Source organism: Ammodytes marinus (genome assembly GCF_949987685.1).
Source record: "Ammodytes marinus genome assembly, chromosome: 17".
In the NCBI taxonomy this organism is placed as follows: Eukaryota; Metazoa; Chordata; class Actinopteri; order Uranoscopiformes; family Ammodytidae; genus Ammodytes; species Ammodytes marinus.
Window position 1 is genome coordinate 10,597,883 of NC_137221.1, and position 22,829 is coordinate 10,620,711.

General features: G+C 40.5%; 3 protein-coding genes across 4 annotated transcripts in view; all 3 read left to right on the forward strand.

Moving 5' to 3' along the window:
- The first annotated feature begins 216 nt into the window (after positions 1–216).
- ndufv1 (NADH:ubiquinone oxidoreductase core subunit V1) lies at positions 217–6,105 on the forward strand. Its single transcript, XM_080044872.1, has 11 exons — positions 217–274; positions 1,336–1,445; positions 1,530–1,612; positions 2,067–2,237; positions 3,166–3,349; positions 3,841–4,030; positions 4,241–4,453; positions 4,789–4,955; positions 5,051–5,132; positions 5,549–5,694; positions 5,868–6,105. The coding sequence occupies exons 2-11, from the start codon at positions 1,341–1,343 to the stop codon at positions 5,943–5,945; spliced, it is 1,419 nt and encodes a 472-aa protein (XP_079900998.1). The 5' UTR covers positions 217–274; positions 1,336–1,340; the 3' UTR covers positions 5,946–6,105.
- Positions 6,106–7,194: 1,089 nt separating this feature from the next.
- On the forward strand, positions 7,195–9,885 carry LOC307263760 (uncharacterized protein). 2 transcript variants are annotated; one of them, XM_080045003.1, is made up of 5 exons: positions 7,195–7,244; positions 7,788–7,926; positions 8,063–8,178; positions 8,466–8,609; positions 8,705–9,885. In XM_080045003.1, exons 2-5 carry the CDS (start codon positions 7,824–7,826, stop codon positions 9,377–9,379), a joined length of 1,038 nt encoding a protein of 345 aa, XP_079901129.1. In that variant the 5' UTR covers positions 7,195–7,244; positions 7,788–7,823; the 3' UTR covers positions 9,380–9,885. The 2 variants fall into 2 exon arrangements, with proteins under 2 accessions (XP_079901129.1, XP_079901130.1); XM_080045004.1 differs by having other exon boundaries at positions 7,195–7,235.
- A 1,629-nt stretch (positions 9,886–11,514) lies between these two features.
- The window catches only part of kmt2ba (lysine (K)-specific methyltransferase 2Ba), a gene marked incomplete at its 5' end in the record, with an annotated part of 31,034 nt that continues 19,719 nt past the window's right edge, over positions 11,515–22,829 (forward strand). Inside the window, 8 exons of the mRNA XM_080045707.1 lie at positions 11,515–11,817; positions 14,233–15,673; positions 16,485–16,633; positions 16,726–16,812; positions 17,180–17,336; positions 19,873–20,152; positions 20,950–21,011; positions 21,155–21,397. Of these exons, the coding sequence (XP_079901833.1) occupies positions 11,515–11,817; positions 14,233–15,673; positions 16,485–16,633; positions 16,726–16,812; positions 17,180–17,336; positions 19,873–20,152; positions 20,950–21,011; positions 21,155–21,397 (2,722 nt within the window). The remainder of the gene's footprint in view (positions 11,818–14,232; positions 15,674–16,484; positions 16,634–16,725; positions 16,813–17,179; positions 17,337–19,872; positions 20,153–20,949; positions 21,012–21,154; positions 21,398–22,829) is intronic.

A 22,829-nucleotide genomic window follows, 5' to 3' on the forward strand; every position in this document is an offset into this window, starting at 1 on the left:
TTCTGCAAAGTGAAAATACTGAGGTAGCCTACTCTGCATCTCTAAACACGCACACACTAACCTTCAGTGAGGGCAGGCTGGTGTTATAAAATGTGTTTTGACTGTTTTCATTATAAAACACAGAGGGCGGTGATACGACGGAGTAGACCAGCATGTTGTGCAACCAGATTGTTTTTAAAGCTGCCTCCTCAGCGCTGAGTTGTTTAGTGACAGCATCCGGTCGTGTGCTCGTCTACTTCCGGACTGTATTTCATAAACTGGGGACGAAGAGAAGGTAACAAACATCGACTGTTTGCTTACTAACAATAACCCATTCATAGATGTATCGCTATCTTATGCATCTGCTATTGCAGCCGGTATTAACGAATTCATTTATATGTTGTCATAGTTATATTTGTACTGAATCCGCTGCTTTTATTCTGACATTACAAGGTTAACCGATAGCTAAGTTAGCTTAGCACTTGGCCTAGCATGGAGGTCAGTGTGTTCTCATAACATCACACAGAAATTAGGCAAACATAGTTTTAAATATATTCATAATTATATTCCTTTACAAGGGTGATGACCTACATTTTTGTAGTTGCACTGTGATGGTTTGTTGCATTGCTGGGGCGTGCCTTCGCCTCTGTTAGCAAACTCTCCGACATAACATCACATAAGAAGTTACATGATCTCTGACAAAGCTCATACACTGCGTCAAAACATCTGGTTCAAATATGTATTTGTCAATAGTTAATATACTTTTATATGCATGTATCTGCCGAAACGGTTTATTTCGCACAACTGCTCTTATGGAGTTGAGAAAGCTTTTTGGCAGCTTTGATAACATAAGTAGTATAATAACAATCCTTGATTCATCTCACCGTAAGGAAATACATTTTTCAGGTTTCCTGTAGATATTCAAAAACCTATGTTTGATGCAAAACTATTGACTTGTGTTTGTTTTGTTTTTTTGTAAAATGTTTCTTTAATTTATCAGCGAATGGCATTAAAAGTCTTAAAACGTCAATTTTGTCTTGAGCTGCATAAACACGCACAAAAGGATCTGTCAGAGTTTGCAAACTTGATAATGCATATTATAACTCAGTTCCTGATTCAATATTTTTCTAATATTGAATCAGGAACTGTTCAACAAATATCAAAAAACTATTTAGAATTTGACTACAAAATTCAATGCCATCTTTCAGTACTTAAATAATAATAAACACGTAATCTAAAAAAATTATCAGCAAATGTATTGATCATGAAAATAATCACTTGTTGCATTCTTAACTGTGATTGCCCCACTTAAACTAAAGTAGTCAAAAGTCATGATATGGTCTCTCCTCCTAACAGCAAGGATGCTGTCCCTGTCCCGAGCACTTGTGAGCGGGGTGGCCCGTGCTCCAGCTGCTGTCTGTCAAGGTGGAGTGACAGCCATCACCCGATTCAACAGCACAGCACAGGTACCTGGCCTATATTAAGTTAAAACTAAAATTTAAGTTGTAACAGAGGTGTTAACTTCAATGTTGTTGTGCTTATTTTCCCAGAGTGCTCCTAAGAAAACTACATTTGGACCTCTGGCAGATCAGGACAGAATATTCACAAACCTTTATGGTCGCCACGAGTGGAGGTAACCACCGACCCCTCCTGACGCTATCCTCATATCTAAATACAAAGTATTGTGCTGAGAAGCCCAGGTTTGCATAATGGGGGCATACCGGTAACCACAAGGCCGCTGGTTCGATCCCCAGCACAGGACAGGAGGGTTTTATTTGTAATACTGATGATGACAGGTTTTACATCTACGATGCCCACCATCTCAACCATTGTGTCCTTGAGCAAGGCACTTAACCCCAAAACTGCTCCAGGGGCACCAAACTATGGCTGACCCTGCGCTAGAACCCCCTCCAAAGTGTGGTGTTTTGAGAGGGGATATGCAAAAAGACAAATTTCAATGTAGCCATTGACTAATAAAGTAACATAACTTAACTTGACAGGTTTTTTATCTGACGAGAATCTTTGTTGGATTTGATCATTTCTAAGTAAACAAACACAATCCTCTACTGCTCATATTTATGTTTCAGGCTGAAGGGGGCATTGAAGCGTGGTGACTGGTACAAAACCAAGGAGATCATTTTGAAGGGTGTAGACTGGATTATCAACGAGATCAAGGGGTCTGGCCTGCGTGGAAGAGGTGGAGCCGGTTTCCCTACCGGCATGAAGTGGAGCTTCATGAACAAACCCAGTGACGGCAGGTCAGCGTGGGGACACACGACACGTCAACTTTTTAGTTTGCTCAATGTTCTCATGTCAGTTTAACACATTTCTATGTACAGAGTCTGACGCCCATGTTCAATAGGGTCTAAACCGAAAAACTTGGGACGCATCAGTGAACGGTGTCAGTATTTTTATTTATTTTTTAAGATTTTTTTTTAGCATTTTCAAGCTTTATTGGATAGTACAGAGTTGAAATGGGTAGACACAGAGAGAGAGGGGGGATGACCTGCAGTAAAGGTCCACGGGTTGGATTTGAACCCGCGACCACTGCAACAAAGGCCGGAGCCAATATGGCACTACGCCCCCGGAGCGCCCAAACGGTGTCAGTATTTGTGTTTGCACTGACTGGTTCGTTAAAATAATTGTAGGTTTGTTGAAAGAACATGGGAAGTAATTAATCCAAACTTAAAAGTATTAATGGACCTGATCATTATTGCCACAGTTAATGTATTGTTTATTCATAAAAAATTAAACAAATATTGCCATTGGATAAAATTGTTACATACTTTACATACTAATGAGCAGGTTTAAAAAAAAAAAATACAGCAAGTTTATTTATTTTATTATTATTTCCATCCCCACCTGCCATTTAAAGGAAGCCAATAAAAATTGACCTGGGTATGCCATTTCTAAATGTACTCACTCTAAATTCATTCACATGGTCGTAATTATAATTTGCTGTTAACATTATAACTAAAAAGTGAACTCTTGGTCAGGTGTGGCTGTGGGATTTGTATGCATTAGTTAGTCTGGTTAAATGTTTTATTTGGATGTTTTTAATGTCTTTGGTCTTAATGTCTATTGCTCAGATTCTAATCTATTTGGACTCATCTACCACAGTGGCTGCTCTGGGGAAGCATGATCTTTTCTCAACCCTATTTAACTCAGTCCTAATGTTTGCTTTAGGCCAAAGTATCTGGTGGTGAACGCAGATGAAGGCGAACCTGGCACCTGTAAGGACAGGGAGATTATGAGGAATGACCCACACAAGCTGGTGGAGGGCTGCCTGATTGCTGGCAGTGCCATGGGGGCGCGCGCAGCTTATATCTATATCAGAGGAGAGTTCTACCATGAGTCATCCAACCTGCAGGTGAAACCAAAGCTATACAATTGAAAATCAGAGTTTAAAAGGAACATGCTCTTCTCTGGAGATTTCCGAATCAAGTTTACAGATTATTTTTTTTTTTTTTACAAACATTTCAGTTGCTCAAAATAAATACCAGTAACATTTACAGTATTCCCTATACAATCACAAAATATCCAAGACTATTTTTTTTCAAGCTGCATTTGACCTCTTCTTCACATACCGTTCTTGCAAGTACATCAATGCTCAAATCCACATATCTTAAAATCATTACACTTTGTACAACTATTACCTCATTTAGATTTCGGAAAACCAACATTTTGTGTACTTCATGGCAAATTCTGTGTTGTCGAAGTTAGGTTAACTTTTGACAGTGCAAGCCAATTACTCCTCTCATGATTGTAATGCTAGATTAAAATACAACACAGGGTATGATTGTACTATGACTATGTAATAATTCATCCTTAAAGCATTCTATTTTTATTATCTGTTCTTAGGTGGCTATCAATGAGGCCTATGCCGCAGGGCTTATTGGAAAGAACGCCTGTGGCTCCGGTTACGACTTTGATGTGTTTGTAATGCGAGGTGCTGGAGCATACATCTGCGGAGAGGAGACTGCTCTCATTGAGTCCCTGGAGGGAAAGCAGGGGAAACCCCGCCTGAAGCCCCCATTTCCCGCTGACGTGGGTGAGTCCCAGAGCACAGTGGCATAAAATAGTGGACATAAAAAAAGTATTTGATCTTATTAGTTCTTACCTTAATGCCACAGTGCATTTTCACATTGGCTACAATTTCTTAAACTTAACAGAAATAACCTTCGGAGTACAATGGGCTACTGCAGGAGATTTTTTGTTGCCAAAATAAAGCATTCATAAATTATCTGTTGCTCTCTCTAAGGTGTGTTTGGTTGCCCGACAACTGTTGCCAATGTTGAGACTGTAGCCGTGGCGCCCACCATCTGTCGTCGCGGAGGCTCGTGGTTTCTGGGCTTCGGCAGAGAGAGAAACTCCGGAACAAAGCTATTCAACATCTCTGGCCATGTTAACACCCCCTGCACCGTAGAGGAGGAGATGTCTATACCTCTGAAAGACCTCATCGAAAGGCATGCAGGTAATTATTACACCATGATTGCGTAGCAAAGGTTGTGCTACTGGACTTATAATGCAGTCACAATTATCCCGTAATACAACAATTTGGGTCTCAAAATGGGGAAGAAAGTAAGATATTTTTAATGACATATGTTGTGGGTTTTTGTCAAAAAAATTAAAAAAAAACTTTGGGGGAAACTGTTGAAAAGGTAAACAACTAAAATCATATTTTATTTATTTGCATGTGTTTTCATGGCATGGGTTCGGGACTCAAAAGAATAGGGCCGCTGAACACAAGCACAGCCACAGCGAAAGTATTTTTTTGCAACTTAATTTAAATTTTATTCTGTCCGGTAGGTGGAGTGCGTGGTGGTTGGGATAACCTGTTGTGCGTCATCCCTGGTGGCTCCTCAACACCCCTCATTCCCAAACACGTGTGTGAAGATGTGCTGATGGACTTTGACGGCCTCGTCCAGGCTCAGACTGGCCTGGGCACAGCTGCACTCATCGTCATGGACAAATCTGTTAGTTTGGCTTGTCACTCGTGCTGCACAATTCATCACGCATAAAGAAACCAAAAAAATCATTGGAGGGTGCATGTTTTATTTTTTGTGTGCAGACTGACGTCATCAGAGCCATTGCCCGTCTGATCGAGTTCTACAAACATGAGAGTTGTGGCCAGTGCACACCCTGCAGAGAAGGTAAATGCTGCTTCAGTGTCACTTCAAGATTCAAGATTCAAGATTACTTTATTTTGTCCCGAAGGAGATTTGTCTTAGACGTACAGACTGCTGCATAACACATAACACAACAAGACAGTAGAAAAATAGAATACTATATAGAAAAATACAGTGCCTAGCACACAAGTGCTGACAGTGCAATGATAAAGTGCATACATACATACAGACATACATACATACATACATACATACATACATACATACATACATACAGATCCACAAATGGCATTCTACTAACGGCCTGAGTTCAACAGAGTAACGGATAGTGGAATGAATGAAAATTGTATGCATGGACAGCACAGCTTAACTCTACACACGTCTAGTCTCTACCTCTAACAAATGTTTAATTTTTTTTCTCCTTTTGTCTGTGTCTGTAGGAGTGGACTGGATGAATAATATGATGTGGCGTTTTGTGAAGGGTGATGCCCGAGCGGCAGAGATCGACATGATTTGGGAGCTCAGTAAGCAAATTGAGGGGCACACTATCTGTGCCCTAGGAGACGGTGCAGCCTGGCCAGTGCAGGTAAACGCATGTACTATTATAAAACATTTGCATCTAGCAGTCATTGAAAAAGGGTGAATGAGTGAGTTGGCAAAGGACATTTTTGCAGAACAGCCTCTCTTGTTTTTCTTCTTTAATTCAGTCTTAATTAATGAGTTAATGTACTATTTTCCTGTTTTTTTTTGTGTTCTCAGGGATTGATCAGGCACTTCAGGCCTGTGATGGAAAGCCGAATTTCTGAATACCAGCAGCAGAAGCAGGCTAGGGCTTAAATGGGCTCCTCAAACACCTTAAACTCATTCTTCTTTCACATGCCCTTAACCCTGTGTCAGTGACAAATTATTTAAAGTGATAATGTGCCGTCTTCTCACCTCATCATCAAGTTGTGCATTGATGTCTGCCTTGTCCTAATGCAAATAAAGTTCTATGAATCTTAACACTTTAGTTTTGCCTTTGTGTATTTTAATCTTCTTTTTTGTTTATATCAAATGGATAGTTTTAATTTAGTTCACTATTTTAAGATTTCACCTATCTTGGCAGCCTCATCAGTAAGGACAGCGGGGCATCAAAAGACATCAAAGCAAGGCTGGGAAAGGCTCAGGGTGCCTTCTCCCAACTCCGTTCCATCTGGAGATCAAAACAATACAGCCTTAAAACAAAGATGCTCCTATACAACAGCAATGTAAAGTCTGTACGATGCAGAGAGCTGGAGAGTTGTCAAAACAGACATGAGGAGAATGGAAGTGTTCCATAATGGATGCCTCAGACGAATATGCCAGATATTTTGGCCTAATTAGATCTCCAACAATGACCTTCACAAAAAAACGGGAAGCCGGAGTATCACCAAGGAGATTATGCACAGACGCCTGAGATGGCTAGGACGTGTTGAGGATGGAGCAGGACCGCATCACCAAAGTCGCCTTAAGATGGACGCCACCAGGCAAAAGAAAACCTGGGAGGCCAAAAACCACCTGGCACAGAACTGTGACACAAGAGCTGGAACAGATGAACCTGTCATGGGGAGAGGCCCAACATGCTGCCAGGGACCGAATGCAATGGAGGGTGCTCATTGAAGCCTTATGTCCCATAGGGGACGAAGAGGAGTAAGTAAGTAAGTCACTATTTTAACTTACAAATAGTTGTTTTTAATCATTTTCACCCAAAACTGAAGCCCTGCCGGCATTATACAAATTATTTATTTTCCTCTCTAGGTTATTTTCTTTTAATATGTACAGTTCAATGTTTAGGAATTGATGCACAGTAGCACTGTTGAACAGCCAGGGGGCAACATTATGGCAACCATTTAACAGCATAAATTCATAAATACCTTCACAGCTATTGTTTTAATTTTTTGATAAGGAAATAGGAAGAATCCATACAGTTACTAAGGTATTAGCTCTGTTATAGGTTGATAAAGCCATGGATTAAAGCCCAAGTCAAAGCCACATAAAACAAACTCGAAAAGCAGTTTCATAATATCGCGATATCTGTTCCCGATCACGTGACGTGGGCAGGGGCAGACTTCACCGCGCCTCCGTTTCGGTTCCTGGACGTTTTGAACGGTAAGAAATGTACGTCTTTTTGAATTGTTTACCATCACTTTTGTCGAAAATTATGGCTATTCCTCTTTTACATACATTTAAAGCTAATAGGAACATTGCAAATTAAGAACAAGGCAACAAAATGTAATGTATTAAAGTATACGAGCACATTCGCCTCGCTTTGAATTGTAGCGTTTCTGGACGACCAGTGTCCGCTGTCTCCATCCTTCTGTCACCTAGCTACAGCCTTACGTTAGCTGTTTGGTTTTGTCTTTATTTCATCACTGGTGTGGCCCAAGTTAACATCAATTCACATTTGAACTGGGCGTGAATGTATTCTAGAAATATGACTTGTCTTTATCCTCCACGAGGTCAATCTCCAATTCCTTGTTTATTTAGCTGAAATATCTATAAATATCATGATGTCCCATACGCGGGTTAACATGACGCTAGTTAGTTAGCTTATGTCATCCATTGCTGCAGTCACTTCCTGCAGTCTGCCTTAGCTTTGCCTGTCAACACTACAGATGTGATGCATGTGTATTCAGCAGCAGTGTGTTCCTCTGTCAACAGTTCCATGAGGCTGAGGTAGTGTCTGAAAGCATCAGCATGGAAATGTTAAAGATAGAGCCAGTCATTGTTGGAAATGACGTAAAATCCACCTCGATGGAGATCAAGACTGAGCCTGTGGCAGCCATCCCTCTGCAGTCATGTAAGAAAAACGTTTGTGTGCACAATATATACTGTGAACCTGTTCTACTTGCCAAAGTATCATTCTATTTATTATTTATTTATATCTATCTATTGCCACTATTGCACTGCAAGCAACGTCTCTCATTTTTATGCAGATCAGCATGAGAGTCTGCAGTGTTTCCAATGCTTCATCACCTTCTGTAACGCCAAAGCCAAGGAGAGGCACATGAGGAAGAGTCATAGTGAGGAGTACATACAGCAGCTGCAGCAGGTAGGCTTAAAATAAAAATGCATAGACCAGGCATTGCGGGAATATCATGAATAATAAGTGTAATTTTTCAACAAAAGTCAAATTTTTGGCATGTATCTGTCTTTTGTACAAAAGTTTGATTCAAACTGTTTTTTTAATTGTATTTATTTACAAAGAAAAAAATACCCTTTGTATATATTTTCTGCAGTTTACTGTTGTATACACCTTTTTATTCTTCATAAAAACAAATACTTGTACAGCGCTAGGATTTAATATTCTTTATACATTTTCTGCTCATTGTTTTGCAGACTGATACAGTCTTCACTTGCTACAAGTGTGACAAGAGCTGCTCCTCGTCAGAGGAGCTCAGCGAGCACCAGTTCACCCATAGCACAGAGGAGAAGCCCTTCCTCTGTCCTTATTGCAAGGAAAAGTTCCTTACCTACACTGAGGTGAGGGCACAGCAGGCTATTTGTAATACTCTTTTTTTAGTGATTTGGAAGTAATAAAATAATAATTTTTATGATGAATGTTAAATGGCTTGCAGGTGAACAAACACAGACGAAATGACTGCATAGAACGACGATTTCCCTGCATGGACTGTGGCCTCTTGTTTGCCAGTCCTTCAGGACTTCGCCAACATCGTATCACAGTGCACCCCCAGTTCCCGGCAGTGGCTGATGACAACACCTACCAATGCTACAAATGTAGTCATGGCTTCCAGACAGAAGAAGAGCTTCTGCAGCACCAGGAGAAATACGCTAGTGATCGAAACTGCGGGGTTAAGCCGCACGGCAAGAAACGTGGCCGTAAACCCAAGAATGCAGCTCAAGGAGGTATGGTTGACAGCAAGAAGGTCAAACAAGAGGAGGGATGTGAAGGATACAATGACTCTACGACAGAGGGTTGTCCTTCCAATGAGCCGCAAACAAAGCTGAATATTCCTTGCTCCGAAGCAAACTGTGCTCTTGTATTCCCTTCTGTCGCAGCCTTGCGATCACACAAAAAGGCAGAGCATGGGACTCCCCCTTGCAAACCACACACATGCACAGAGTGTGATGTGAGCTATCCTCGGCCTGAGCAGCTCAAAGCACACATGGCCAGGGCTCACCGCCCTGAGCATACCTGCCCCACATGTGGAAAGAGCTTTGCACGAGAACGCATCCTAAAGCTCCACCAGAACACCCACATTGAAGGAGAGGATCTAGCAGACAAAAGATGATATACGGGGAATAGACTGAAACATTTAATGAAAGGATTGTCAGAGTATTTCTATCAGACTGTTCTTAGTAGAATGTGAATATTTTTTTTTAAAGTTTTTGACTCAAGGTTATGCAACACAATTTGATCATGGCGGTTGTTCCTTGAATGCAGTTTTACATTCACTTATGAATAAAACTGTACAGCTCTGTTCATAGTTATGACTTATGCGGTATAAACTCATGTCACAAGGGCCTTTTCTGTTGTCCATTATATTGCCTCTATTGTATCTGAAATGTTTTATATTATGCTTAGAGTAACTAGCTTAATCCCCACTTCAAGTTTGGGAATGTTTTTGTTTAAAACTGTATCATAATGTACAGGGAACCTCTTGAATTATGCAACTATACAGAGAATATCAGTCCAAAACAAAATACAATCCAAAATCTGATAATTGGGCCAGGATATAGGATTCTGTACAATGTGACTTTTATGATGTAATTTCTGAGGTCCTTTTTTTTTCTTCAAAGGGGAATAATTGTTGCATTAAACAATACTTTAATTTCTATGGTGTCTTTTGTTGTCACTATTTTGAGTGTGTATGATTGAGAGGCCAAATGCAAAGTGCGCAGTCCTAAGGTAGAACAGCGCTAAATAAGTGCAGTTAATACACCTTACCTGTGTGAACAGTAGTTGGCAGAGTCTAGTGATAATTGCCTTTTTCTGACACTTGCTTGAAAAGTAATCTATTATAATTTTGACACGGTCAGAATTATTACCTCAATGAAATACTCAGTTGTTAGATGAATATGTCACCTGTAAAGTAGAATGAAAAACGAGGGATTTTTTCGCAGAATAAAGTAAGTACTGTCAAAGTCTAATTTAATTATGTTTCTTAGGGAAATTGTACGTTTAACTCCTTTGTATTCATTTCACAGCTAGTGACCTTGCAGTTTAAGATTAACATACAAAACTAATCTTCAAATATGCTGTGTTGTCATAGATTTGAATTTAGAGTACAGAATGCAGTTCAATGAGCCATAGTACAACATTCATTATGCTAGTCTGCATAATTATTTTTACATAAACACAAAGTACCTTTATAAAAGTGAGTCAAATAAAGTAAATTTAAAATTAGATATAAAGTAAATAAATGCAATTATCTGTTTAAAAAGAAGAACTTTTGTGTAGGAGTGGGTAGAATTATTACAACTGCAAACGGTCAGTTTGCAATGCAGACAGACATGGGTGTATTAAAAAATATATTTTGGACAGGACAGAAAAATATCTCCAGAAGTGGGGCATGTACCTTGACCCTATACACGTGCCAGTGTCAGGATGTTTATGTTGTAATTATGCTTGTTTTCTTCTCTCTCTACTTTACAATGTGTTTAGTTTTCATTATTTATGTCACCTTAAGAAGTAAACCACCCTGTATGTGGGCTGAACCATTTTGGTTACGGGGGTGTGTTTGTTGCTACAGACTCGTTTCTGTATGTAATGCTGTTTGATTGTCTTTACGAAAACATTTTTTCTTAAACATTTTGGAAGCAAGCCTTTACATATTTTAGACTTCCGTTTTTTGTATGTTGTTGATTGTTCTGTCTTTTGATCTTCCTATTTCTGTATTGCAATACACTTTATATCCTACTGTTTTTTCTCCTTCCACTGTTTTATATTGTAATTTGTTTTGTATCGTATTTTATGTAGATTCATTTATATATGCCTATCCTGTGTAACCTACACTTTGATATATTTTAAAAAGTATTACATAATTAAAAATGTACTTACTTAATTAGGTAAACTAACTTAATGTAACACATTCAGGATATTAATTACATCATTGATTGATTACATTAAGATATTGCTACTTTTACTAAATTAAATCATCTTAATTCTTCTTCCACCACTGGTATTGTCATAATGTGTCGTTTGGATTCCATCATTTTCAAATACAGAATTACCAAAGCATTTACACCTGATACTATGCGAAAAATGTTCGCCCAGCCTCTCGAACTAAGGGCGAAGTTCGTATTCCCATGATGCACCTGTGTTTCCTTTCTAACCCGCGCCTTTGCTTCGGCGCAGTCCATCTTGCCTCTCACATCGCTGCTGTCACCCTCTGCCAGCGCGCAGTCCGTGTTGTTGTAGTAAATAATGGCGGCATCGGGAGGCGGATTACCATCTCCCGCTACCGTGGCGGGCTTGAGCACACAAACGCCGGCCAAGGCTCGCTTCCCGGGTCGGCCGAGCGCTACCCGCAGCAGGCTGCGGTCGGAGAAACGCAGCAGACGCGGAAGGTTGGGCTCGGAGGACGGGCAGCTGTCCACCGGAGGGCCAAGGCCCGTAAACATCGGCCTTGCGTTGAGCGAAGATCCGTCCCTGCTGCGCCTGCTCGGGGTGGCGGAGAAGCACAGGAGGCAGAGAGATGCGGGCTTCGACTCCAGCAACAGCGAAGAGGTGAATAAGCTAACTATAGCATGCCATCTAGGTGGGCATCAATACGCATAATGGGACACTTGAAGCCACCTCTTTTAAAAGGACACCATTTTAAATAATGTGTCTGTAAAAGTATCCAAGCTTCCGCAGAGCGAGTTAGCTGTAACTTAGCCTGCAAACACTAACCCAAAATAGGCATTGCAGCCGTCTCCCTGCAGTGTATTTTAAACTGGTTGGTGGGTGAATATCCAATCTGCTTGTTTTTTGCAGATATTAGTTGACCATTGTCTGTCTTTTAAATCGCCGTATCAGTGCTAAAAGTTGCAAGACAGATCAGTGCCTGTAAGCTGGGTTTGTTTTCATGAAAAGGCGGAAACTTTGGCGGTTATCCTAACAATCGTGGATGGTTTTTGTTTTGGAAACCGGCTGTTGACTTTGTGTTTTCATCCCTCGACACGTTTTGTCGAGTTGAACTTCCCACACTGCTGTGCGGACATAAACACGGGCTGCTAATCTTGTCGTAATTAAAGCGATGCTGCTGACTTGGGGGATCGCACTCTCCACGTTGGAGCTGTCAGCTGACTGCTCGGAGTTTTGAACGTCACCTGAGCGTTGGAGATGCAACAGGGAGGCAAACAGAAACGTTACCCAGATGTTATAATCAAGAGGATGATGACTTTGGACCATGTATTAATAAAAAACTTGCCCAGTGTCTTTCTCAAAGCCCACAATTTTATGTGATTGACATACATTAATCGCACCCAACATCATGCTCTTCTCCGTACCTCGATCGATTTGTGCAAACAAGGAATCAAATGTTTCGGCCACTTTTAACTTCTATTTTTTAGGTCAGACTATTTTATAGAGACCGCAGGGTGTCTCTGTTAATGGTTTGCATGCTAATAACAGACGTAGCACAAACAATCACGTTGCTTCCATAAGCTTTGACAAAAGTGTTGGACTTATGCACCCTAAATTACTGGATATCCTGTTATTTTAATTTTACTTTCAGTACAATATTCAACTTTGACAAGCGCCTATACGCTTCCATGTTAGTTTTTTTTTAGGGGGAGTTTTTCCATCTTTTAATTGGAGTTCTAAAGGACAGAGAATGTATGCTGTGTACAGATTGTAATGCCCCTTAAGAATTTTTTTATATTTGTGTAAATCGGCTATATGAATACTTTATTTAAAATGTAGTCAATCAAAACGGTATTGTTTGAAGGCCCACCTGATCATAGGTTAAATTATGGTCTGTACAAGAAGAGCTGAAGTCGTCCATAATGAGGCATAAATATTATTTGACAAATATAGGACTTGAATCTTCCACAATGTGAAGAAGTGTGTCAGAAATAATTTACTTCCACAAAGCTCTCCTTTTAGCCCTTATCAGGCAGGATGTTGTTATTGATATAATGCCAAATTGGATCTAATAATTTTATTTAATCTCCAGAGCTGGGGCTTTAGTGTCTGACATCAGTTGGACTTCACTGATGCAATCCCCTTTAGTGGACTGTAACAGAATCACATGGCCAATGCTAAAGCTTGTGGGTGCTGCTGTGCTTGAGTGTCACACTTCACTCAGTGCTTCATGGTGGTTCGATGGTTTGCTCTGCAGTGCTGTGGAATAGATATCATTTGGGGAGGTATGTTTTGCGCATGAGGATGGATGTGTGCTTTTGATCTGAAGTCCTTGCATCTGAGGTGGATGAGTGCCTGCACAAGAGGATACAAAAGGACTTATTCTATTGGATCTGTTAAAACTTATGTATATTTAAAGTATTTGGAAAATTAAAGTATAACACTTTTAAGAGAGAATTTGGCTTAAATGCACTTTTTTTTTTTTTTTTACCCTTAACAGATTTATTACAGAGAAAATATTACTAAAAATTGCTACACATTGGAGATGGTGAACAGGTAGTGAGTTATTTCTTGTAGTTCACTCACAGATTGAAACCAATATCTGCTCCATTCGGTGCCTCAGCACTATACTGATGCAACATTACACTGGAGTTAGAATAGAGTGTGGTGCTGAAGCTTAGACATATTTTCAGCAAAGCCTATACCTGATAATCAAATGATGAACCTAGAGGTGGGTGTCAAATTATTTGAATTACTTTTCAGTTTGATTTTCATAATGATGAATCAATTATTTATTTTTGAAAGACAATACTGGGCAGTCAAAATTGTTAATAGTTTAATTATCCTCATCGTCAGTTTCACATCTCTTGTTTGTGGAAATATTGGACATTTTAAAAATGTTATATGTTCATGTCCCCTTTTTAATGAAAGGAATTTTCTAATTGTCATTTAAGATTTAAGCTACACCATGGCAATGGCATGTGTTATTGGTCTGTAGCAGGTGTCTTCATTTTTACCAATCCAAATCTTGTATTATAGCCATTTCAAGGTTTTACTTTCTGTGTTTTTCTCCAGGAGGAAGATTTCATTGGATTTGGGACCACAACAGCTAGTCCACAGAAATCTCTTCCTCAGTCATCGTTACTCAGACAAGCAAAGCCTTCCAGGGCTTCGGACACTTCTCCGGGAGCAAAACCTCTCATTGGGAAAATTATATCCAAGAGCCCAAAGTCGTCTCTGATTGGGAAAATAGTACCAAGGGTGCCTAAGGACACCCCAGAAAAAGACAAACAAATGTCCAAGGTTGTAATTAAACTCCACGGCAAGGAGGTAGCTCTCTCTGCAAAAGCCAAATATGCAGGCGAGCAGGCCTCAGCGAAACAGAGAAGTAGAAGATCGGCAGACTTTATCAGGAAAGCAGGAAAACAAACAGCCACTACCTCAGCTGGTGGCACCAAGCAGGATAAGCTGATGAACGCTTCCAAGGTCAAAGAACCCGGCGAGGTGTCGGAGGACCATTCCCAGCCGCTGAGATCTATGAAAGGCATGAGGGGGTTTCGAACTGGCCACACAAGACGCACCTCTCAAACAGATGCTCTGCCAGTCACCTCGTTTCGAAAACGCCAGAGAAGGAGAACAGCTAAGGGTATGAGTGCATCTCCTGAGGCCGGAGCTGAGGCCGGTGCAAAGAGTGGGGAGGAGGCAGCAATGCCCCTCGAGTGTAAGGCTGCAGATTCCTCTATAAAACGAATACGCAGAAAACATTCACGCAAATTTTTGTTTAGTCCCAAGAAAAAGACTGGACCCGATACCGTTCCAATCATTAAGCATCCAAAAATAGGTCGCAATCGCACAAAGCATATTTTTTACACCTATGTAGCAGAGCCCCTTCCAAACACGCCGTTGCCGGGCGGGAATGAGCAGCATCTGCTTGGTCGGACTATCACCCCATCGGAGGAAGAGCCCACCTCGTTTTCTGAACAAGTCCAGCAGAGCGCAGACAATGCCCCTGTCAAGAGTGGACGGTCTTCCCGTGTTATTAAAACTCCCAAGAGGTTCCTGGATGAGGAAATCATTACCTTTCCAAAGAGGTCTTTGTCAACATGGCTGAAAGGTCAAAAGACAGCAGTCTTAAAACCAAGTCCATCTTGTCACGAGAAGTCAAGTGACGATGACGACTCGTCTGACACTGACTCTGTATCCACACTAGACAGCACATCTGAAGTGAAAAAGTTCCCATCAAAGCCCAGTGCAGGAAAGAGTCACGTGGAGATCTACAAGAACCTCAAGAAACTGACCTTGAAACTGGCGGCGAAAAAGAAGGGCCATTCCCATTCTCAGGAGGAATATACACAGCATGGGGAAGGTTTGGCCCCTAAGGTTAGGAAGAGGCGCAGGTCAAAGATCATGATGGAGGAGATGAACTCTCCCGGCGTTATAAGGAAACTAGCTGTTGTGGTGAACACTGACGTGGAAGCGGCCTCATGTGTGCCATTAGGAGATACAGGCAACAATAGTAAGAATTCTTTCTTGTATTTGTGTAATTATTTATGAAGATCAATCATGCTTCTAGCCATGTGAAGTTTTTTGTTTGTTGCATTGTTGTGTTCTGTAATGTCAACAGTTGCTTCTTATACAAGATCCAATAGTGAGATGTTCTCAGTCTTAATATGACTTCACAGTTGAGTTCAGGTAACACAGAGTTTAAAAAACAATCACTCAGTGCAGTTACATGGGACAACTAGATTGGATTAAGACATATACCGAACTTGCCACTCGAACGGACCGTGTCACTTGTCTGAGTAAACATGGCCTTTCAAATATTCGATAAATGGCCGAAGCATTGCCGACTCCGCTATGCTAGGTGGCGCTGTAGCCCTTTCAACAAGTGGTTATAGAGCCAGGTCCAGTTCTTTTCCGGCAACAACACTACTATTTATTACATTGTCTCCATCCACTTCCTTGTGAAATCCCCGACAGGGAACTCTTGAGCAAGCGCAAAACGCAAACTCCGATATATGCGATCCTGTATACATTCAGGTAGAATGCAGACTATGAACTAGTTATCTAGGTGTTCTTCACTTGTCCGTTAATGTGCCGATTTGTGTGCGAGGTAGATCAGCTAAAGGTGTTTACATGCATTTTACAAGTCCTGTTGAGGTCTTATTCGTTTATTTACCCGATTATGAGTCTGCATGTAAGTTGTAACCGCACTGACTGACTGTGAATAAATTGAGACTGTTAAGTTCATAGGTGTGTTATCTTAAAATGGCAAGGTGTTTGGTTGCATATAATCTAAGTTACTTTATTCATTCTGTTTGGTTCAGATGCAGCAGGAAGCATGATGATTGACGTGAGCGGGCCTAGCCATCGAATTGGACTCAGCGGAGCCAATAAGACAATGCTCCACCTGCTGAAGAAAGCCAAAGTCCAGCTCATCAAGATAGATCAGCAGAAGCAGCTCAAGATGTCACAGGTAAAAATCCAAAAAACATTTGTAAGTAACTAATTTATTTAGGGAGGTATAGTCCATTTAAAAATGTTTTTCTTCCTTGTCTGGACGAATAGTTGGGATCCAGAGAAACACGAGTGCCAGTGAGTGGACTAAGGAGAAGGAGGAGAGTTGGCATATCTCTCAAGGATACAGGTCCTCAGGTAAATATTTAAATTTTCTTTTGTCTGGGTTGGAAAAAATCCAATCAGTCTGCTGCAGTTTTTGTGATCACCCCCTTTACATCAATCATTTATAATGTGCCTCCAACAGTCAGACTGTGTGTGTGTGTGTTTCTCTGTAGTTAAACACACAGCATAAGGGTGATGAGCCATAAGGAGCCATCATAAGGGAAAATCACATGTTTTTGTATATAAAATAGAAAACGTGCAATATATCATATGGTTAATGAATTTTGAGACTGGACCTCACGGAGAGATTTCTATATAGATCACAACTGACGTTACTGCCATTTGTTTTTAACCAAATACTTCATGTGACGTCTCAAAATAACCTTTGATTTGTATGCAGGACCAGCCACTGGGCGGTCCAAGGATCAAACATGTCTGTCGGGCAGCAGCAGTGGCTTTGGGGCAACCCCGTGCCATGGTGCCAGATGATATTCCCAGACTCAGCGCCCTGCCACTTCACGAGAGAGAGGGCATCACCTTTTCCCCCGCAATAGAAGGTGCAGTGCATCTAGATTTGTTGTTTTAACCTCTTTGGCTTCACTAAAGACGAGGAGCACCTCAGTGCATTTTGCATCTGCACTGTATATGTGCAAAGATTTTAAGCAAGTCTTAATTACCTGATGTTTTACATCCGAAAAAAGTTAAGCCAAAATGAACATATTCCAATTTTCAAATAAAATTATCTTTACAATGTGTGCACATTCCCAAGCCATTGCAGGAATTTCCCCCACAATGTCGACTTTGTAAATAACCTATACAATTAATGTTATATGTACTTACATTTTTGTTTTTGTGGTAAATTTGCATGTAAACCATTTTAAGTTTGGATTGTAGTTGAGTTGGAAATTCTAATGTGTGTCCCTTGTCCTTTTGGACCAGCCAAACAAACCAGTTAATCCTGAACAAAGACAGCAAAGTCATGGTTCATGACAACATGGACAAAATAAATTGAAGCTGCTAACTCATTTATTTATCATTAAGTTCAACTTATTCCTGCTGGTTAGGATCTGGTTGAAATGTCCAAAAGATTTAATGGCAATATCGTCCCTACTGATTTAACATCATATTTTCACACTTTGGCTGTTTGATGTTGAAAAGGATAATACAATTTATGTTGTGTTATAAATGACTTGAAAAGGCTTAAATTCAAGTTGCCGAACCTTCAGGGGAGTTCAGAAATGTACATCACCACAGGGTGTTGCAGGATATGCAGCATCAATTGTTGCTACTGTGTGGTTGGAGTCACTACCACTGTGGACTAGTCAGGATAACCACATCATTCACAGATTATAAAAACACATAGATGGACTTGATACTGTATTTTATTATCCTCTCAGGTAGGTTAACTGTTTTTCTATCCAATTTCTCAAAAATGCTCCATTAGCATTTTCCAGAGTCAAGACCTAAATTAATTTCTGTCAGTTGTTGTTTGGCAAAGCTGCTCGGCTCTTGTATTATAATGAAATCATTCACCAGCTAAATATTCTTTCAAACTGGCATAGTTAAGCTTCTGCAGTAATAAACACACAACCTAAAAAAAGAAAGATGAGGAAAAGAGCACAATTTGTAGAGCTTTTTGGTAAACGTAACACGCTGAGCACAAAACTAAACAAAAACACAAATTGCTATGTTAGCTCAATGTAGTTGTAACTAAAATTATTTGCCAGCAAAAATATCTTTTGTCACACACAGATTAGCCACCGCTGTTGGAAAGCTATACCCAACACTGGGCGAGTCAGCATCACTCAATATGAGGTGAGGAAGTGCCGTTTGACAGAGGGACTCACTGCCCTGAATTTTGTCTCCTGATGAAAACATTTAGTGCTATTGGGAAAAACGGATCTTTACACAAGCCTAATCATTATTAATTTAAATTGATAACAGCTACCACCTCCAAGTACATTTTTATGTCTGAAGTTGGTTTGTGCCAGCTGGCATTAAAACACTACCACTGGGGTTTTCAGGAGGTTGTCAAGAGAATTAAGTTTCTTATCTCTTTCTGGTTTCAGTTCCGAAAATCCTATGTAGCAGATTTTCCACCGCAAATGGATTTGTCAGAGACTGCTGAAGTGTTTGTCCATTCACTTAACTTTATTTAGAACAACACTCGGGCGCACTCGCACTAGGCTAGGTTGATCCGTGTCGTGCTTGAGCACTGGCGAGGCCAGGGCCTGGGCACGATTGTTTCCTGCTTACACGTATTGATTGAAGTCATCACAATTTTAAACCCGCAGTTTTCGCTGTGGGTTTAGGTGTGTTGTATCCAATTGTTTTTGAATATTTTCATCCGGCCAAATCTAAATTCCACCTCCAAATCAGACAGATATCCGTCGAGGGGAACAGTCTTATATAAATTGACATCAGCAGCCTCGTCTATGCTTGGTCTCATACATGAGCATCCGTACCGAAGCACACCTCTTTCGTCAATCATGCTTGGGCACGGTACGATTGCCTAGTGTGAGTACGCCTAGACCCAACACTTCAAGCAGCCAGTAGTAATGTGTAGATGTAGGAGCCCGGTTATTTGTTGGACAAGGGACCAGTAAATGAGCAGATCACTGCTGTCAGACCTTTCATGTCTCCTGCAGCTTCAATAGTAAGTCCTGGCAACCAGATATGTCACCCCCACGTGGAATGCACTTAAAGGTGGTTCTGGAGAACACTTGTTGCCAAAATCACTTATTTGCAAATTCAGGGAATATCTCCTCACGATTCGCTACTGGTCTGTGTGGTTTGTGCGCTAAAAAAAATCAGTGTTAATATATAGCCTAGGCTTTGTATTCTGGTATTTCAACAGAGGGGGCCCTGCGTAGCTAGCAACATACCCGTTTACAGTGCCTAGGCTTTGTATTAACACCAGATTTCTTTTCAGCGCACACAGTACTAAAAACTGCTTGTGAAGAGATATTCACTGATTTTGACAAGTGATTTTGTCAACGAGCATTCTCCGGAATTGCTGACACCACCTTTTTAAAGATGTTTGAAATGTATGTTGTAGCTCTTTTACCGATCCTATCCGCCTCTCGCTTGCAGATGTTGCAGATGATGATGATGATGAAGATGATGATGATGATGCCTCTGATAAAGGCAGGGCTCAGTGGCTTGTCTCTCAGGAGCACATCCAGCGGAGGAGGAAGGGGAGGGGCAGGGGCCACAGGTTCAAAAGAAAGGTGAGACGGTATGCACCAGGGGGACTCCGTGCCCGACGCTGTGGAGATTGCAAGGGCTGTTTGATGGAGGACTGCGCAAGGTGCAGCAACTGCCTTGATAAACCCAAGTTTGGGGGGCCCAACACCAAGAGGCAGTGTTGCATGTAAGTTAAACTCATCCAAAAATTCAAATTGTTGAGTTTACAAAGGCAGGCAAGCTTTACTGTACAATATACATACATTAGATACACATTAGCTTGTTCACTAACTTTATATTTACATTGTGATGACCATTAATTGACATAAAGAAAACAGTATTCAAATCAGCTTGATGGTAAGCTTTTGCCAGTAAAACTCAGCACCTTCAAATGTTTTTCAACAATAAAAGCCTACCTATTGATCTTTATGTGGAAAATAATGGAAGAAGTGTTGTTTTTATTCATGGCAGTCTTATCATCGTTTGGAGAAAAATGCAAAGTAAAATGTCTGGCATGTCCCCGGCAAGGAGGAGGTTTTTAAGTTTAAGTTAACTGGCCACTATTTGAGAATTTATTATAACCGGCACTCAAGGTAGCTCTAAATACTTGCCATTAGATAAAAAGGATAATTTAAAATTTGGTGAAATGCACTATTCTCCCAAAGCTAATGGTTTAAAGACAGGTAATACAATCATTCAACCAGTGTGTTTTGTAAGGGTGGTGAAAAAAGATTTTTATTTTACATAAGATATGTTTTGGACTGGCTAAACTGAGTTTTGTGCTTAATCAAGTTCTAAAATGCTTGAGTAAGTGCAGCCTTAAATACTGTTTTAACTTCTAGATTAAGCATTTTTATACATGAAACATGAAAATACTTGAAGGCAAGTCGACTCTTGCAGTTAAACGCATTCATAGATGTCTAGACATTACACTCACTTTACCATGGACTTATCTTTACAATTGAATACTTCTTCTGCCCCCAGATATAAGAAGTGTAAAAGACTTGAGAAAGAGAAGGAGAAGCGCGCCATCAAACCATTGAAAGGTATGTCTCTAAAAGATGCTCCAGCTCTCATTACACTGATTTGCTGTAAATAATTCTCAAGTTAAAGACACAAATTTAATCACATATCAAAATATTTAGTATGTTCACTAAATGAATCATGAGACTTTTTCTTCTCATTCAAGGGAGTCGGTTGTCTGGCTCTGTATCAAGCAGTGAGGATAAGAACTGGAAGACTGAAGTGGCGGCCGGGGGGTTGCCCTCGATGGAACCTGGGGAGCGGAAACTGTCCCTGCGTAACATCACACCGCGCTCCTTCAGCAGCCTGCTGAAGTCTGAAACGGAAGAAGAGGAGGAAGATGAAGAAGAGAACGTTAAGGCAGTCAAATCAACAGTTAAGCCTGATGTACCTTCGGCAAGCAACCAAGGTGAAGCTTTGTTTTTGTGACACAAACTTCCTGTGTCTTCACTTGTCACTATGTTGCTTTTGCAGAACTTTGTCGTGGGGACATTACCATAACTTTTTGAATTCTTGACATAGAACAGTTGACAATTGTCAAGATCAGTTATGAAGTCCACAGCTGGCCAATAGAGTGGCCATTTTCCAAGATAATTTAATTTCCAGCAGAAGGCCTTCGATACCGGCTATCTTCTGCCCCATGACAACACCAACAGATGATTTAATGAAAGATGTTACATATCTGGGTGATAACATCTTGCTTTATGCAAACTGCATTTGTCTCTGACTTGTTCGTCGATGTGTAAAGGGTAATATTGACTATGGCTACTATGAACTTGCCAAAATTGTAACTCCACATATACAGTCCCCTCCATAAGTATCGGAACAGTGAGGCCAATTCCTTTATTTTTGCTGTAGACTGGAAACATTTGGGTTTGACACCAACATATGAATATGAGACAATAGATCAACATTTCATCTTTCATTTCCAGGTATTCACATCTGGATCTGATACTCAACTGAGAAGATAGCATTTTTTTGTAAAGGAACACCACATTTTTAGGTGAGCAAAAGTATTGGAACAGATAGACTTAAAATAAATTAAAGTGAATAAGACTTAATATTTTGTTGCAAAGCCTTCGCTTGCAACAACTGTCAATCAAGCCTGTGACCCATTGACATCACAGCACTTTTGAATCCTCCTTTTTGATGCTTTTCCAGGCTTTCACCGCAGCCTTATTCAGTTGCTGTTTGTTTACTCTCTTCAGTCTCCTCTTTAGCAGGTAAAATGCTTGCTCTACAGGGTTTAAGTCTGGAGATTGACTTGACCAGTCTAAAACCTTCCATTTCTTGACCCTGATTAACTCCTTTGTTGTTTTTGCAGTGTGTTTTGGGTCATTATCTTGCTGCATTATGAAGGATCTTCCAATCAGTTTGGTTGCATCTTTCTTTAAATTGACAGACAAAATGTTTGTGTAAACTTCTGAGTTCATTTAGCTGTTGCCATCATGTGTTACATCATCAATGAAGATTAATGAGCCCATCCGAGAAGAAGCCATGCAAGCCCAAGCTATGACATCGCCTCCACCGTGTTTCACAGATGAGCTTGTATGCTTGGGGTCATGAGCAGATCCTTTCTTTCTCCAAACTTTAGTAATTCCATCACTTTTGTAAAGGTTCATCTTGACAACAACACAGTAACACATGATGGCAGCAGCAAAATGAACTTAGAAGTCTAAAGAAACATTCTGTCTACCAATTTAAAGAAAGATGCAACCAAACTGATTGGAAGATCCTTCATCATGCAGCAAGATAAGGATCCAAAAAAACTGCAAAAACAACAAAGGAATTCATCAGGGGCAAGAAATGGAAAGTTTTAGACTGGCCAAGTCAATCTCCAG

Bases quoted from the DNA above. Each gene is read 5' to 3' on its own strand.
- ndufv1 (XM_080044872.1), top strand. From the start codon at position 1,341: ATGCTGTCCCTGTCCCGAGCACTTGTGAGCGGGGTGGCCCGTGCTCCA. The intron at 3,350-3,840 runs GTGAAACCAAAG...ATCTGTTCTTAG, and splicing joins ATGAGTCATCCAACCTGCAG to GTGGCTATCAATGAGGCCTA. The intron at 4,956-5,050 runs GTTAGTTTGGCT...TTTTGTGTGCAG, and splicing joins TCATCGTCATGGACAAATCT to ACTGACGTCATCAGAGCCAT.
- LOC307263760 (XM_080045003.1), top strand. From the start codon at position 7,824: ATGGAAATGTTAAAGATAGAGCCAGTCATTGTTGGAAATGACGTAAAA. The intron at 8,179-8,465 runs GTAGGCTTAAAA...ATTGTTTTGCAG, and splicing joins ACATACAGCAGCTGCAGCAG to ACTGATACAGTCTTCACTTG. The intron at 8,610-8,704 runs GTGAGGGCACAG...AATGGCTTGCAG, and splicing joins AGTTCCTTACCTACACTGAG to GTGAACAAACACAGACGAAA.